At 47.0% G+C, this 16,912-nt stretch overlaps 1 protein-coding gene across 1 annotated transcript in view; it reads left to right on the top strand.

Annotated features, from left to right (window-relative positions):
• The window catches only part of PRKCH (protein kinase C eta), a 113,243-nt gene that overhangs the window by 91,553 nt on the left and 4,778 nt on the right, over window positions 1–16,912 (top strand). Inside the window, exons 11-12 of the mRNA XM_063399560.1 lie at window positions 1,913–2,051; window positions 2,954–3,142. Coding sequence (XP_063255630.1) covers window positions 1,913–2,051; window positions 2,954–3,142 — 328 coding nt within the window. The remainder of the gene's footprint in view (window positions 1–1,912; window positions 2,052–2,953; window positions 3,143–16,912) is intronic.

Raw genomic sequence — 16,912 nt, 5'->3', positions numbered from 1 at the left:
GATTCTCAGAAGGGAAAAAATAAGTGTCTCCTGCTGAGCTCCCCACCCAGAGCAAACACTGCAGCGTGAGACAGGCATGGGCACTGTCCTTGGCACCCAAATTTCTCTGGGTAGCTCGTGGCTCTGCTGGGAAGGGAGCAGCATTGCAGAAGCCTTTTTGCTGGCTTGCATTGCCAAGCCATCTTAAAGTTGAAAAGAGAGGATGTGTGATCTTGTGATTGGGATCTGAGCTGGAATTCAGGAAGCTGGTGTTCAGCCTCCTCTCTGGGGGACATGGGCAAATTTCTTAACTTCTATCCTTTGCTTTCCCATCCATTCAAAGGAGGCTAAGAATACTTTTCCTTATCTCTTTAGGAGAGGATGTGGCTCTGATTGTCTTACACAATGTGTCCTTGATCTTTCCAGTGCAGCAGTGCAGCTGAGGGAGAGCTGGCTGGAGTCCTGTGGGCTGTGGAAATGTCAATGCACAACAGAGCCATCAACTCCCTGATTTTCACTTTAGGGTCATAGATGGAGGATGAACAGGATCAAGCTGGATTCAGATTTCAGCTCAGCCATAGGTTTTTATATCTATATGGAGATGTCATCACCTCTGTTACCACCCTCCCTACAGCTCCCCCTTCCCAGGGGAATAGATATCCAACCAAAGGGCAAAATGGATAAAGATCCAGCATGAAGGGGCTCTGAGACCCTAAAATGTATTTAGGTTTTTGGTCCTGATGTGGGCATCAGAATGACTTTAAAGGTGGCTTTGTCCTGGTGCTGCTGTGACGGCTCTGGGCAGCTCTTGGGCCAACACCTGAAACAGTTCAAAAAATGAACTGTGACCTGTTTGTGCTGCACAGAGCTCCCATCAGAGCTCCTCTCCTGCATCTGCAGCAGTGCCTGGAGCTTGTCTGGCAGCTGCAAAGCAGAGGTGCTGCAAGCTGGTGTATTTTTAGGTGGGCATTGCCTAAGTCTGCAGATGACCCCGTATTTTCTGGTCATGTTCCTGACAGTGCTTCTGGCTGCAGGGTGTTCCCATGGGCAATCTCAAGGTCAGGCAAGCTGATAAGCTGTGTTAGGGCTCTGTCATTCTGGCAGCTCTGCTTTCAATGAGGAGCTCCCAGGCTGTGAGAGGTGACGTATTGAAAAAAGTGTCCCCCTGCAGCTTGTTGGGCTGCAGGTCTCCTGTGACAGTGGGAAGGAGATCCCCACTCCAGTGAGTGCTGTGGGGCATGTTCACTGTTTTTATTGGTGCACTACTGGAATTGATACAGCTGGGAAGACTTTAAGACTTTGCCTTATGATGGAGGCATCCTGTGCTGCCCGCAGGTTCCCCCTGCCCCTGTGGTGTGATGTCAGTAGGGAGTTTCTTCTCTTCTCAGCTTGGATAATGCTCCAGATGGGGTTTATCAGTCAGGCTGATAACAAGGAGATCTGGGACACAAGCCCCAGCACCTCAGGAGAACAGGGAACATGGTTACCCTCTGCAGAGGCCTTGTTCTGCTCCCCAGCTCCAGCGTCTGCTCCAGTGCAGCCTTGCTGAATCAATGTGGCCCGTGCACAGCATTTTGCTGCATCACCCTTACACAATCTGACAGCTCTGGCAACCTCTGTTCCAGTGAGTCCCACAGCTAAACGAGCAGGAGCCCTGCCAGGCAGGCTTGTGGTTTGTTTGGAAACCCGTGTGGGCAAACTCCTGCAGCACCTGACCGAATTAAATGCCATTGGCAGAATGATGCTTCCTCCTCCCTCCCTTTTGTAAGAGATGAAGCAAAAGAAAACCTCTCCTGCATGACTCCTGTTTATTTTTTTTATGATGATGATGTTTGTCCAGGTTGCAGGTCGAACTTCTGAGGCCTGGGATGGTGGCTGCATCTGTGTGGGGCTGCCCCAAGCATGCAGTGACTCTAAATGATTCTCATTTTAGGGACTTGAAGCTGGACAACGTGCTGCTGGACTACGAGGGGCACTGCAAGCTGGCAGACTTTGGAATGTGCAAAGAGGGCATTCACGATGGCATCACCACAGCCACCTTCTGTGGCACGCCAGACTACATCGCTCCAGAGGTACAGGAAACCTTTCCTTGGTCAGGAAAATGTGGAAAGTGTAGATCAGCTTTGGAACTGCCAGTGTCTTTGGCTTTGCCTCGTTTGATTGCTGAGCTCAAGGTTTCCTGCTTAGATCTGTTATCAGCCCCTTGTGAGCTAAAGCATGAGTAAATCTTCGAGCTGCTGTATGCAACAGAGTAAGCCTATGTTTTTTTCTAGAAAATGGGGGGTGAAAAATGGAAATACAGCTGCAAAAATCTTGAGAGGCTCATACAAATGCTGTCCCAGCTTCATTTGAAAGGAGATTGAGTTCTCCTTCATTACACAGTTCCTTTTTCTACCTCTTCACACTCCTGTCATTCCCCAATCTCACTACAAAATTAATAAACACCTCTTTAAGGAACAGCTGCCCTCCAGATGCTGCCAGATGTTCCGACCAGGTTTCAGATCCTTCAACACAATTGAATTTCTGTCTGTGGCTGATGTTTGCACCATTCTCTCACACTCACACTGCTTCCCCTCTCCAGCTGAAAGCCTTGTTGTTGGAGCCAGGTGGGTTTTCTTCCCAAGGACAAAGAGGAGGCGATGTCAGCTCACCCACGGGGCTGCTCAGCTGCTTCTGAGGCTCTCCCAGTTTTGCTGCAGTGCCCCTTCTCCTGCAGCTCAGCCCCAGCATCATTCTGAGGGCTTGCTTGCTTCCCAAGTGACCCAGCCAAGCTAATTCAACCCTTGCTTAAAGCATCTGATGTACCTTTGTGCTGATCTGGGGGTTCCCAGAGTGAGCTCACTTGGTGCTCCTGGACATCCACCAGCCTGACAGAGAGCGCTGTTAGCGAGAGCTGCTGTGCTGCTGTTTCCAAACCCTTCTTTCCCCCTCTGCTCTGATCTGCAGCCTCAGGGTTGGTGTTTCTTTGCTGCAGATCCTGCAGGAGATGCTCTATGGCCCCGATGTGGACTGGTGGGCCATGGGGGTGCTGCTGTACGAGATGCTGTGCGGCCACGCGCCCTTCGAGGCCGAGAACGAGGACGACCTCTTCGAGGCCATCCTGAACGATGAAGTCGTCTACCCAACGTGGCTCCAGCAGGATGCAGTGGCAATCCTCAAAGCAGTGAGTTCCTTTGGCTGTTTGCTCTCTGTCCTAGCTTTCTCCAGCCTAATTCCAGCAAAGGGGAGCAGGGCCGGGGTGTTGGCAGGTAGAAATCATGCGAGACCCTGACCCTGACCCTCTTCTTATCTGGGATTGAAGGGTAAACAGAAAGAACATCCTGCCACACTTAGGTGTGTTTGCACAGTTATGGCCATTATATGGTTTAGCAGCCAATTTGGCAAGCAGTGTGTGAGCCTGTCTGTGTGTCTGGGCATTCCCCTGCTTGCTTAATGATTGACAGTGTGTGGTTGTCTCCCAGAACAGAAGCAGCAGGTAAACACAGGGTTTAATCAGTAGCAGCCATATGGCCAAGAAGGGAAGAATTCCTGATAATCCTCTCTGGTAATGCCAGCGTTCCCCAGGGTTGCTGCCTGTCTGCATGCAAAGACAGGGGTTTGACTTTTGTATCTTTGGGAGGGAAAAAAATGGAGCTGTGCAGCAAAAAGTTTGAGGAGGCCGTCGCTGGCAATGCTCTGTCCTTGTGCTGCCATGTATTCCTAACTTTTTCCATGAGTTCTTTTATCCACATGCCTCACATCTTTGCCTGTGACATGGGAATTCAGCTTTTAAGATTTTGGGCTGTGTGAGAGCCTAATGAGCTGGAACTGCCTGGCTTTCTCGAAGGAATCAGAAGGTGATTCTGTGACAAGAGTGTTAAACTATGAACTGGGGGACCTAATTTGGCTTTTCTGCTGCTGACTTCTTCCTGGCCCTCATCACATCACCAAATATCTCTAAGAACCTTTTGGGAAGAGAAGGATCAGAGTATTCCCTTTTCTTGGGAAAGCACTGTGGACAAAGATGGGTTTAAGAGTGGATAACAGTAAATATTATGGTAACAGAGGATCTAAGAAATAATTTGATATGGTAGTAATTTATAGAAACTCATGGGCCACTGACCCAAAGGAATGGGGTGGTCAATGATGGGACCATTTGAGGGAAAGAGGAGACTTTTTTGTAGCAAAAATCTTGAAATTTTCTGCTGAAGAGTTTTTGTTGTATGTGAGTCAAGCAGCTACTTCCTATAGCTGAAAATACATCTGATAAATTTCACAGAAATCAACTGACAATAAAATCCACTCCTGGAGGAGTAAGAGGAGTTTTGAAATCACAGGTCATGCTCAGAATTGATTGTTTGTGATGCTGGAGGCCCTCCTAGGTTTTGGAAATAGCTCACTACATATTTTAAATATAAACATGAACTTCAGACTCATTGCAGCTTCTGGAGCAACGTTTATGTGGTTGAACTGGAACTCCCAAGTACCTCTTAAGTACTAATTCCTCTTCTGTAGTGACAAGTACTAGAGGAGTGGATTTGTTGCAGGTATATTGCATAATTATGAGATGAAGGTAAAATGTAGTCATGTAGATGCTTGTCATAACAGGAATTTTGGGGTGCAATAAAATATCATTGGTGTTTTCCGCATTCTGATAGGGCCTTCCAGAAACAGCCAGTGCAATCTGCAGTCACCCCAGGCTGCTCTGGTTTCAGAGACCAAATTTTAACAGCTTAAGGTCCCTTCTGAGATTAACAGACAAGGAACATGATGAGGGGCATTGGAGGAAGAGGGTCAGAACTGAGGAGAGAGCTGAGAATTTAAATAGAAGGCATTGAGCATCCCCAAAACCCAGCCAGCTCAGTAACTGCTGGTTCCTTGCCTGAAAAACAGTCTCCTCTCCAGCCCCTCTGCTTGTTTTATATGTTGCTGGTGACAAACAAATGAAAAAATACCTGCCTCTCTGAAATGCATATGCACTGCTCAAGAGAAGCATCACACTGTGTCTGCCCTGGGGAAAAAGGCTGAAATTTGGGGCATTCATCAGGATTAACTAATGGGAATTGACAACTGAGGTGTTTACTGGACCTTCAGTTCCTCAGTGTTTCTGCTCCCTGGGTGGCTGCTACCTGGAGCTGAGTGTTGCATCTTATTTCATCTTATTTGGTGGTGGTTGGCTACAGGCTGAATTTCTGCAGCCTCACAGTAGCAGCTTTTGGGCCCAAGAGCTGTTCACTGGAAGATCTCCTTCCTTGTTACAATGAGTTCTAAAGAAGCATCAGAGCATGTTGGCTTTACTAACGGGAAGGAAACATCCTGTCAAGAGATTGTCTGGGGCCCTAGATTAAAACAGAAGCCACAGACACAGACACTTTGATTTCTTTTGAATGATAACAAGTGTTATCACTGCTGAGGTATTACCTTTTCAGTGTACTGATAATGTTTGGTCTGTATTTTTAGGTGTTAGTATAACACAGAGTGGTAAACCTGGAGTTTTTGAGAAAGACAGTAGCACTTCTGATGTTAATATTTCTCTTAGATGCAGCATTATAACTAAATAAGCATCTTCTAATTGCTATTCTGTTTTTCTCAAACAAAACATGCACTTGAGCTCTCTGGTTTAGCGCTGTGACAGTGCTTTCTAACCATGATGCTGAGAGCTCTGGAAAATCAACATCCAACTACTTCAGTGGCATAAATGATTGTAAGTAATTACATGGCATGGGAAGCCTGTGGAAGATCAGGGAATTAAACCTGGATTCTCTTGTATTGCAGGCTAAGGCCTTAGTAGCCTTAATAACTGGATTATCCCCTCACTAAAAGTTCTGGTCTCTAACCTTGAACAGGACTAGTGAGAATTCACCGTGTTTGAATGGTACAAAGCTCTGAAATGAAAATCAAATTCTTCTGCTAGGAAGGTGCACTTAGATGTAGGTGCTTAGAGATGCTCTACAAATAGATATATCTAGGTTTAGAAAGCCCTTGATCCACTTGCCTTTGTGAAGAGTTTCATTTTAAACAAGGATAGTAAATTTTAATACTCATTTCACAGATGCTGTTTCCTCATTTGGCTTTCATTTTGCATAACTGAATTTCACTGATTTCGCCCCATCAGAAACCACACGATTTCAGGAGATTGCACCCTCTTCCTCTTTGCAGTTTCTTGACAGTAACAAAACTACATTCTTAGGACCTCATTTACGTCACTGGGTGTTCCTGGAGGGTTTGTGAACACTGGTACCAAGGAAAAACAAAACTAACCTCAGTGCCCTGAGACTTAGTATAGAATTGAAAGCAGAAATATTTGTGTTCCAGACTAAAACCTTTTTATCTGTTTCCCTTTCTAATGTTGTTTTTTTTGTTTGTTTGTTTTTTTGTTTTGTTTGGGGGTTTTTTTGTCCTTGTATTTTCCCCTGAAGGGCTGGGGAGGGAGTAGGACAGAGGTAAATCAGCAGGGTTTGATGGAGTCACTATTCCCAGAAGAGGAAAGCTGAACATCTCACTTGTGTACCCTGCCCTGTCTGAATGTGTCACTGGGGAATTCAGGTACTGATGCTTCAAGTCAGGAGGAGAGGACTCAAGCTGAGCTCTCCTCTGCTTGTGTGAGCAAGTCAAACTGGGCATGCATTTGCTTGTAGGAGTAATAAAAGTACAGAAGAAGGGAGTTGCTGCTGAGTGGGTTCAGACCACTTCAGTTTATTCTAGACATAAGTTTTGCTTTGATTTTAATTCCTAAAGGAGAAAGATTTCTCCACTGTCCTACCTGAATGCAGTTACAAGGAGTTCATGGCAGTCACAAGGAGCTATTTGGTTTGTGCGTGTGTCAAATAAATTATTTCAAATACTCTTTGCCATCAGCTAACAGTGCAGTCACCAGGGTCTGATGATGGAGAAAGTGTGAGGGAGAAACTCTGTGAGTGTGCAGAGAGCAGAGACTGCTGCACCAAATCTCTTACGGGGAGAGTGCAGCTAGAGATTACTTTGTTACAGCATATCAATATTCTGAATTTGTTAATTGTCACCACCAAAAAGTGCCGGAGCAGAGAGGAGAGCTTTCCAGGCAGCCTGGAGCTTTGGGATTGAGCTGAGTGAACTGCAAAATGAAATACAATCCTTTTGCTACCCATAAGTGGGGTGGTTTTTTGGCAGCCTGTTTCACTCACTCTGTGCATGGCTTTCTCAAATGTAATTCAGCCACTCTGCCTGGCTCATAGGCAGCTTAGTTGGAGGGGAGAATGGAAGGACACAGTGAAAATCAGGTCTCGGAAGTCGATGGCGTAATGGGAAGCAAATTACCAGGGAAAGCTGCAGGGATTTTGATTTCTGAGCATGGTTTCTGATGAGGAGAGAAGGGCTAAGCCTACTGAGCCACGCCATGGACTGGTGATCTCAAGTAGCAATGCTTGGCCCAAAGGCTTGGAAATTTGGATGAGCAATTGCAGCTTAGATGTTTTCACCCTCAGAGCCTGGTAACAGCAGGGGCTGGAAAGCAGCCTCTCCCTAAGGAAGTGTTAGTTCTGCTCTGCCTTCTGCACCCTGGATTTCCAAACTCCAAACAGCTGAGTTCGCTAAAACCAAGGATGTCTCTTGGCATTTTTCTGCTAACCTCCAGTCTTAATGAGGGCTCTGAAACACTTCTGGCCTAGCTGAAATGCTCCCTCCAAAAGTGAGGCTTAGGCAGCCTTGCCTGTAGCTCCATATTTTGGGGTCACAAATGAGACTAAAGCCTCCAGCTGGTTAAAGACATGCATTTTGAGAAAAACACTACTGGAGTTAAGAGATTGGGCAGAAGTGGTTATATCCACCTCCAAGTGGGTTTTGTGTGAAAAATAAACACCAGACAAAAAAAGGGGAAGGCGCAGAGGAAATTTGCTGTGGTTTAAGCAGCCTGTGCTCTCTCTCAGCACAGGTGAAACAGCACCAGAGAGCCCAAATGCCCCTGGATTAGTGTGAAGAGTGAGAGGGGTGGGAAAGTGAGAGAGCTTGGCTGAGGGCAAACATGAGAAAAATTGCATCAGCATTACAATGCCAAGGAAACAAAAGAAAAATTTGATCTATGTTTCTAGAGAACAGCAGCCTGGAAGTGACTCAGAGGGCAAATGGTCTGGTTGAGTGAACTGTCTCCCACTTTGTGTCATGGAGTTCCTTTTCCCCCTCCAGATACCACTGAGACTGTGTTCTTGCAGAATTGTGTAAAATCCCCTTTGCACTGTCAGGTTAACTCTGGGAGGCTGTTCTGGCTGGGAGTGGTGCTTCAGAGCCAGCTGCAGCAGTAATGGTGCTCTGAGGGTCAGCAGGAGCAGGGTCCTGCTCTGATGACCTGTGTTTGATGGACTTGTTTCTGCCTGTCAGACCGCAAGGTGAGGGAGTTGGGATTTCCTGTGTGTACCCATGTGCATACATGCAAATAAGTTTAGTGCAAGTTAGGAAAGTGTGTGTGTGTGTGTATGATTTTCTTCTTCCCAAAATTTGAAGCTGATACCAGGGGAGGAAAAACTGTATTTGAAGGGTATCTTCCTCTGTCCCTCCTTGTCAGGAAAAGGAGCAGGAATCCTTAGTGATGATATAGTGAGAAAAATTTTGTTGCTATGTTTGTGTGTATGGGTTGAATCCAGGACTCCCTGGGGGAGTACAGGTTGTCATTCCAAAGAAATATTGAGGAGCTCCTCATGTCCCACGTGGCTGTTGCACAGGGCAGTCCAGTTTGGCTGGATGCAGGGTAACAGCTCCAGCAGAGCCCCTGGACATCCAAGTTCTGCAGGCACTTACCTGAATGGGCTGAGAATAAAAGATTGGAGAGATCACAGAATGGTTTAGGTTGGAAGGGACTTTAAACACCATCCAGTTCCAAACCTCTGCCATGGATAGGGAAATCTTCCATCAGACCAGGTTGCTCCAAGCCCTGCCCAATCTGGCCTTGAACACTTCCAGGTATAATTCACAGCTTCTCTGGGCATCCTGTGCCAGTGCCTCACCACCCCATGGTCAAGAATTTCTTCCTTATGGCTAGTCTATACCTGTCCTCTCAGCTATAAACTGTTCCCCTTGTCCCTATCAGACTGTGTAAAAAGTCCTCTCCCTCTTTTTTATGAGCTTCCTTTAAGTACTGGAAGTGTCCACATACAAATAAAAGAGAAAATTCTCTGGTACACTTCATCCAAGGCTTACTGAGGGGAAGAGGAAGCAAAGTGAGCACTGAGGAGTGAACTGCCCACCCTAAGGGTGCCACCCTGAATGCCCAAACCCTCGGTGAGGACCCCCCAAATTTCAGAAAGGCTTGGTGGATGGTGAGTGCTCTGTGCTAAACCAGACTGGCCCCACCACTGTGGGCAAATTGAAAATGCCTTGATGAGGAGAGCAGGCAAAGGGATGGAGCTCTTACAGCAGAAGGACTTAGCGGCAGATTTTTTAAGGTAATGAAAGCAAACAGTCTCCTGTGTCAGAGGAGTGGAGGGGAAAGGGCTGTTTCCAAAGTGCTGACGAGGATGTCTGAATTCAGGAGAGGTGTGGATGATCCCAGCTGCCTGCTTGCTGCAGCTGCTCACCCCTGACATCAGCAGGAGGGTGAGGTCCTCTGGATTTTGGAGAAGTTTATTCTGTTCATACACTGCAGTTGTTTGGGGTTGAGCACCTCTGGACAGGGGGAGGTCAGCAGTTGCTGTCACCAGCTCTGATACCACGGAGGAGCCTCCTCCCTCAGCACATCACTCATAACATCTGTGCTTTCTGCTGCCTTCGTGCTCACCCTTTCCCTAAATCCTGGGCAGTCAGTTTGGCCCCTGTGTAAACTCAACCAAACCCCAGTGTTTGTGCTTCCCAGCCCTCTCCTGAACACCTCCAAGGAGTGAAAAGAGGCAGCCAGATGCTGATGGTGCCCTTGTGTCACTCTGCACAAGTTGTGTCTCCTGCAGATCTGGGCCAGGTTCTTCCTTTCCAAGTGACAGCAAAAGGCAGATAATCTGTTTCACATTCAATGCTGGAATAAATATAATGAATTTGTCTCTGAATGACCCAGATGTATTTTTTAGTCAAAGTTCAAAAGGAAAAGGGACAGCACGGTGGTGGACCCACTGAAATCAGAGAGGGAGCTGGATGAGCTCATTGCTTTATCCTCAGAGCTGAGGAGCCTGCTATCAAGAGGCAGATAGATATTAAAAGTGCCTTCAAATGCCGATAAATGATTCTCCTTGGCATCTTGTCAGAGTTGGCAGTCTCCATAAATTCTTTTGCACAATTGGATTAAGCTTTGGCTTTCAGCATGAGGCTGATATTTAAATCTCTGTGAAGCTCCGTGCTGGATCTGTGTACACATTTTTCCTTTATTTTATTTTTCAGAAATGCTTTCATCTTGCATTTCCTGGTTGGCTCCACAGCCACTGCTGCAAAAGCAGGGCTCTGGAGCCTGTTGTTTCCCAGCTGGGGAGGAGTTCTGCAGTTCTAAAAGATCTCTTGCCTAGGCCATTTCTGCCATAAACACACCGTGATGAGGTGACAGGGCTGTGCCCCACCATAGGTTGCCTTCTTACCTCTTTTGCCCTTGCACATCCACATCTGTAACCTGCTGTCTCTTACTCTTGCCCTCCTAATTCTCAAACAGCTTTCCCCAGTGATTTTAATCTCTTCTGTTGTTTTTTCACACCTCTTTCTCAAGCATTCCTCTTCCCCACAGTGATAGCCCCATGCTTCTGAATAATTCACTCTGAAAGAAGACTACAGATATTTGTATAGAGCTTGCCAAGGCCAAATTAATCTTGAAATAGTCATTAGGTCTTTTACCATTCCCTTTCCAACAGGCTGACATTGGCTTCTGGTTAAAGTCTGCAGCATGCACTCTCAGATTCATTTCAGAAAAAGCTCCTAAACCAGCCCATTGTGACTCATCCTCCTCTTTCCTGCCAGGAATGGGGAAAAATGAAGGTGTATTCACAGTGCCAACATTGTCTTCCCCATCTTTTTGTCCTCCTTACTCCCTGGTGCTCAGGAAGGAGTAATTCCCATGTCTGAGCCCAAGACTTGAGGCCCAGGCTCCTTCCTCGGCTCTGCCATGGCTAAACTGATATTGAAGACCCATGAAAGGGGTTTGGTGAAGTCCATTAAATCCAGTCTTGGGGCAAATCCTAAGGATTCCCTTGGGAACCTGGGTCCAGCCTGGATTTGGGATTGACTGCTGTATGATGGGGCCAGCTCTGGCTGTGCAGCCCCTGGCAGAAGGGGCCAGCCCATCTCACTGGGAGGTCTTCACACTGTGATGGAGGTAACAAAACTCTGACTGACTGAGCTATCCAGGGCTTCAGGACTTACTCGTCCCTCCAGCTTTGAACTTTATGACATGCTGTGTCTTTTCAGGAACTCTAAAATTAAAAGAATTGAAATATAACCAGGACTACAAAAAAAAGCTCCTTTGAAGTGTTTTCTTTTTTCTTAATTGGACTTTACAGGTTTGTTCAGGGCACTTTAGTCCCCTTTGTACATGACCCTATGTAAATAGACCACCCAGGGCTGTGTAACAGATTCCCAGTTCCTCTTGACAGGACTATCAGAAAAGGATTAATTGTTTTTCCCTGCAACCCAAGGGAGATTCTACTCCTGCTTAAAACGAGAGCAGGATCATGCTCCCAGTCTGTTAATAAGTGTGATGCTCATTTTGCCTTTGTGTTTGTGCTCCTCTCATTGATGTATTGATTTAGCAATGGACCTGCATTACCTGCTGTACCTGTAGCCTGACTGTGGTAATTGAAAACCAGCAGCAGGATTTTAATACTGTCTGAGCAGCCCCTGCAGCTGGTGACCCTTCAGTGGAGGGGGTGACTCCTCAGTTCTGAAAGCAAAACTTTTTGGGGTGTCACCCTGGCTAAAACCTTTGTCAAGTATTCCACATAGCCAGTGACTGAAATTAGTGTCTACTTATTATTACTCATTAGAGAAGTACCAAAGGCAGAAGTGTCAAAAATCACTAGTTATCCTCAGGGGCCAGTGCACTTGATACTTGTGGCTTTTTTATTCTGCCTTAGTGTTGATGAGTTAGTTGTTGATGAGTGGGGAGAGGCAAGGATACAGTAGGTTTTAGCACAGTGAGGAAGTTTGTAGCTATTTAGACATTTCATTGTGGTAGTCAGCAAAGTCTCATCAGTTTACACCACGGGGAGATCTGGAGCCAGATGTGTCTGTCTCACATGGGAGTTGCTCTGTCCACCTGGGTTTATTTTGCTAGTCAGCCCACCTTGGTTTATTTGGGTTTATTTGGCTGTTGTCTTGCTCAGCACTGTTTGCAATCCAGTTAATCCTTCTTGTTCCCTCAAGCTCTGTCTGGGCAGCATCGAGCAGCCATTCCTGCACCAGGGGAAAGCGAGATCACATTTATCTGCTTAATAACTGCACTGACATTTTGTCCTTCTTGCCTGGGGCTGGCACACTGGACATGTGACTGCTGTCATGCTTATTGTTACAGTCTTCTGGCTTTTAGGGAGCTGGGCTGAAGACTTCTTTTCACCTCCCTTCCCCTTTTTATCTGGAAAAGGAGATAACAGATATTTCACACTCTGTCTCCTCCTCCCCTCTCTCCTTAAAATGCTTTCAGGGCAGTCTTGTACTTCTGAACCCTGGCACTGTGCTTTGCACTGAAGATTTCACCTGCTCCCAGTTTTGTGTGGCCAGGACTGCAGTGTGGGGTACCCACACCCTGTGGGGTCACATCCTGGCTCAGCACCACAACAATTGCCCTGGTAGGAGTCAGGGCTTCCAGCAATTGATCCCTCTGTGTGCAGGAGAGGAGCAGGAACACCACATGGCCTCTGATGTCTGCACTCAGAGCAAATCCCCAGATGAAACAGGGGTGGCATTTGGGAGAGGCACGGTGACTCCAGGCCTGCTCTCAGCAGCCCAGTGCCCAGAGAAGGTCAGGGGGATTCCAGCTTCCAAGCTCACACCCACAGCCAGGCTCTGGCTGAGCTGCCCTGAGTACAGGGACTTCCATGGGACACCTCTCTGAGCACACCTTGCAGTGGAACTGGGCTGTGCTGCCTCCCTCACCTCCTGGAACCCCCTCATGTGTGCAAGCCCTGGATTGCCCTTGCATGGGGAAATGAGGCACATTTGTGAGCATCACCTGGCAGGACTGGGATGGAGGCTGATGGGAGCCTTGCCCAGCAGAGTAAAAGACAATTCTAGCTCAAAATGAGCAGCTTTTTACTAAAAAAAAAAAAAAAAAAAATTAAAAAAAAAAAAAAGAAAAGGAAGATTCCTGGCTTCCAGTCATTAAAAATGCAGGCATTAACAGACAGAGCCATAGAACCATCTTTCTTCTTCTTTTTTTGAGGGTTAATGACACCCCAGACCCTGGGTTTGTTTGCCTTACATAATAGACAGCCAAACTGTTTTCAGCAGCTGCAGCGTTCAGTTGAGAGATTCATGGAGGGAAGCCTTAATTAGAGTAATTGCTCTATTTATATAATGATTCCCTTTTGTCTCAGATCAAATGGATCTTTGAGAAATCTTATTTCCTTTCCAGTTAATTTCTGCCCTGTTAGCTTAGCTCATGAATCTTAATGAAGAGAAGCACCTTGGGTATCTCCTGATCTCCTGCTCTCCCTCCTTACTGGAGGGGAGGCTGTGGGGCAATAATCACCTGAGCTGCTGCTGCTGCTCTTTGGTACCAACATGAGAGAAACACCAACAGGCAAATTTTAAAACCACGAACAAGGAAATCTTGCATTCCTTTAACAGTTTGACTTGACTGTTACACTGCCACAGTTTGAGTAGGGGCCCTGTGAGGCACAGGGTGTGATACAGGGGAGGTGACACTGAGGTTCTTCCATCCTGGCTGTGACAGGCTGCCCTTGGGCTCCTGGCAGAATAAAATGAGGAATTTTCCCTGGTCTCTGTTCCCTGCCTGTATGATTGGGAGTATCCTCCCTCTCTGCTTGTGTTTGAAAGATGAGCTGCTGGGACACAGGCTTTCTCTTACAGGGTAAATACACCAGAGTCCTGGTGGGAACTGGTGTGTCTGAAAGGTTCTTTAGTACAAGAAAGAATGATTTCTTTCTTGTCCAGATGGCTGACAGTGTGAAGGAACTGGCTGAGCAGAAAGTTGTATTTCTCTTCCTGAAGTGCAGCACTCCTGTGACAGGATTGAGCCTTGTTAATGTTTTCCTAGGATGTGATGCAATCTCATGTAATCTATGATATTACTCATGAAATTAATTGTCCTGATGCAAATAACACATTCATCAGTTATGTAAAACCAATCAGGGATTCCAGTATTGAGAAAGGAAACTTGTAATTCAAGGAAATTAGTGCAAGGAAGTGGCTGGTTTGTGCAAACATCCCTGCAGTGACTCCCAGGCTGTTAGACTGATTTGCAGACTCAGCCTCTTGAGGCAGAAGTTGCAATGCTGCATCTGAGCAGCACTGGAGGAGTCCACCACAGCCTTGCCCATTGTCCTGGGAGTCCTGGAGCCCTTTCCAGCATGGTCTGAGCCATGGGTGAAAGGGAGGACCTGCACAGATCCCCCTCACCTGCTGCAGGCTGAGCTCCCAGAGCTGACGCAGATTTCCACTGCTGTGGCAGCATTTTTTCCTTGTAACTTCACGGGCCTTCTGTGGACTAATCCACAGCTTTTAATTTCTTGTCATGGCTTGCTGCATTTTCTCTCAGTAAAGGTTTTCAAATGATCTTGTGAAGTCATGGTTTTGGCTCATGGCAGCTGCTGGTTTTGGCTGCGATGCTGCTGGGAGGGTTAGCTGAGGTCAGGGAGAGCCTTGCTCCAGTTTGCTGCTCAGCAAACTGGTGTAGCCCAAAGGATCCCAGTCTGAGGATGCTCCCAAGGGGCTCCTTACCCTGGGAATGGGATAATTTCCCATGGCTGGATGTGGTCACAGAGCAAGGGCTTGACAGCCTGGTTCAGGTTTGAGCTTGATAGCATTGCTATTGGTTTTGCTGGGAGGCGTCTTGGATTTGGGTTTCTTTTTGCTCAGGAACTTCTCTGGTTTGCCTTGCTGTTGTTACTGTTAATTTTTTTTTTCCTTTGTGTTTCTTCATTTCTTCATCTGTGTGCCAGAGGCTGAGGTTTGTGCTGCATTCATGATTATTGTGGAAAAATAGAGATAATTAAGCATTAGCAGATGACATTTCACTTTCTACAAAAAACTTTCTGCTGAACATCTCTCACCACCTGCATTGGAGGGTTGTCCTTGGAAAGACATTGAGGGCTATCAAACCTATGAGGCAAGTGTCAAACTCTGGCCTTCCCAGGAATGCCAGGAGCAGCCAGCAGTTTGTAAGACATTTTCCAGCTGTTTCTGAGTGCAGCCAAGGGGACCATGGGGAAGAGGAGCTACACTTCAGAAAAGCTTTCCCCTGTGTGTACAGAGCACAGTGTCCGTGCAGTCTCAGCACGTCACCCTCCTGTTTCACAAGAGCCTCTCACATGCTCAGGACAGGGCATGGGCTGCAGATAACTCATTTCAGAGATGGAGGCTGAGCTTGTAATTAGGATTTTCAGAAATCTTGAGCTCTTTGCTTTGCTGGAGGTGCCAGCAGAGGCAGCACGAGATGGTCTGCCAGATGCTGCCCTGCTGCAGCAGAGAAATGTCAGTGCTGCCTCAGGCAGGGAGGAAGCAGGATTCATGGGTTTTGGAGTCTTTGAGAGGTCATTGGAGTCTTTTGGGTTTTTCTGCCTACTGGGCAACACAAACTGAAAATTCATCCATTTCCGTGTCAGGGCAATGATTCCTGGTGAATTCAAATAGTGTTTGAGAGGCTTTGTTATTCATTTTAGTGGAAGCAGGATTCAAAAATTTCATTCTGTCATTTTATATACTTACAGCCAAGCAGGCAACTGCCCCAGTGCAGAACATCAGTGCTGTCTCTGTTGGAGTCATCACTTGCACTCCTGCTTTGCAGCCCAGATAAAGACTGGAGCCTCCTCCCAGAGAAACACACCCCCTTCACCAGACTGTGACGGACCTGCTGCCTCCAAAATTCACCAGGATATTTTATGTAAGGGAGGAGCAGCCATGGCCAGCCTGTGGTTTTCCATCACAGCCCCTGGGTGCAGAGGTGTGTGTGCCTGCACAGGCTGGGTAACCTGGCATGGTGTGCTCTGCCCAGAGTACAGGGCTGTGTTTCACGTTGCTCAGAGCCCCATCCAGCCTGATCTTGAGTTCTTCCAGGGATGAGGAATTTTCTGGGCAACCTGTGCCACGTTTTTTGCTGAAGCAGACCAGTGTGAGTTTGACTGCCATGAAAGGGGAGCCTCTTCACATTGTGTTCATACTCTTGGTAGAGTGCATGGTCTGTAATTCACTTTTAAGGTCCTGCTAGCCTGCGTTGGGTGCTTCCAGTACCTGGGAAAAAGGCTCAGAGAGATTTATGATGCTGTGGGTAACTGCAGCCCCTTGTCCTTCACAGCCCTGTTTTTACAGAGCCAGAGAGGCAGCAGCACTGAGTGTAGGTCAGCTCATTCCTGTTGGAGGCAAGGAATAATTCAGAGGGGTTTTGTGGAAGCCTGGCCTTGGTTTCAGGAGCCAACCTTGGGAATGTGCTCCAGCAGTGGATGAATTTGAACCTCTCACTCTTCTCCTGGCTCCTTTAGGCACCCATTGTGGGGTGGATGGTGCCTAGAGTTACCAGCTGAGGTTTCCCAATCTCTGGGTCCAATGGACAAACCAGAGCTGGCCACTTGAATTTGAACGGTTTTGGTTTGAATGTTGGTTCCTCTCTCAGACCTCAAAACAGCCCACCTTAAGGGATGGCCTTTGCCTAATCCTCATTGTCCTAACAAAAATGATGTTTTAAGCAGCCAGGAATGAATTTATGTTGGCTCTTCATTTGTTGCATTGGGTGCCTTTGCTTGGTGCAGTTTTGGCATCACATGGAATAAACAAATAGGAATGTAAACACACTTTTCTATCCCAGGGCTCTGAACTGGTCTGGCAATGGGCAATTGGGTTCAGG

This window comes from Prinia subflava, chromosome 5 (genome assembly GCF_021018805.1).
Source record: "Prinia subflava isolate CZ2003 ecotype Zambia chromosome 5, Cam_Psub_1.2, whole genome shotgun sequence".
NCBI lineage: Eukaryota > Metazoa > Chordata > Aves > Passeriformes > Cisticolidae > Prinia > Prinia subflava.
This window is presented reverse-complemented; position numbering and strand designations above follow the sequence as displayed.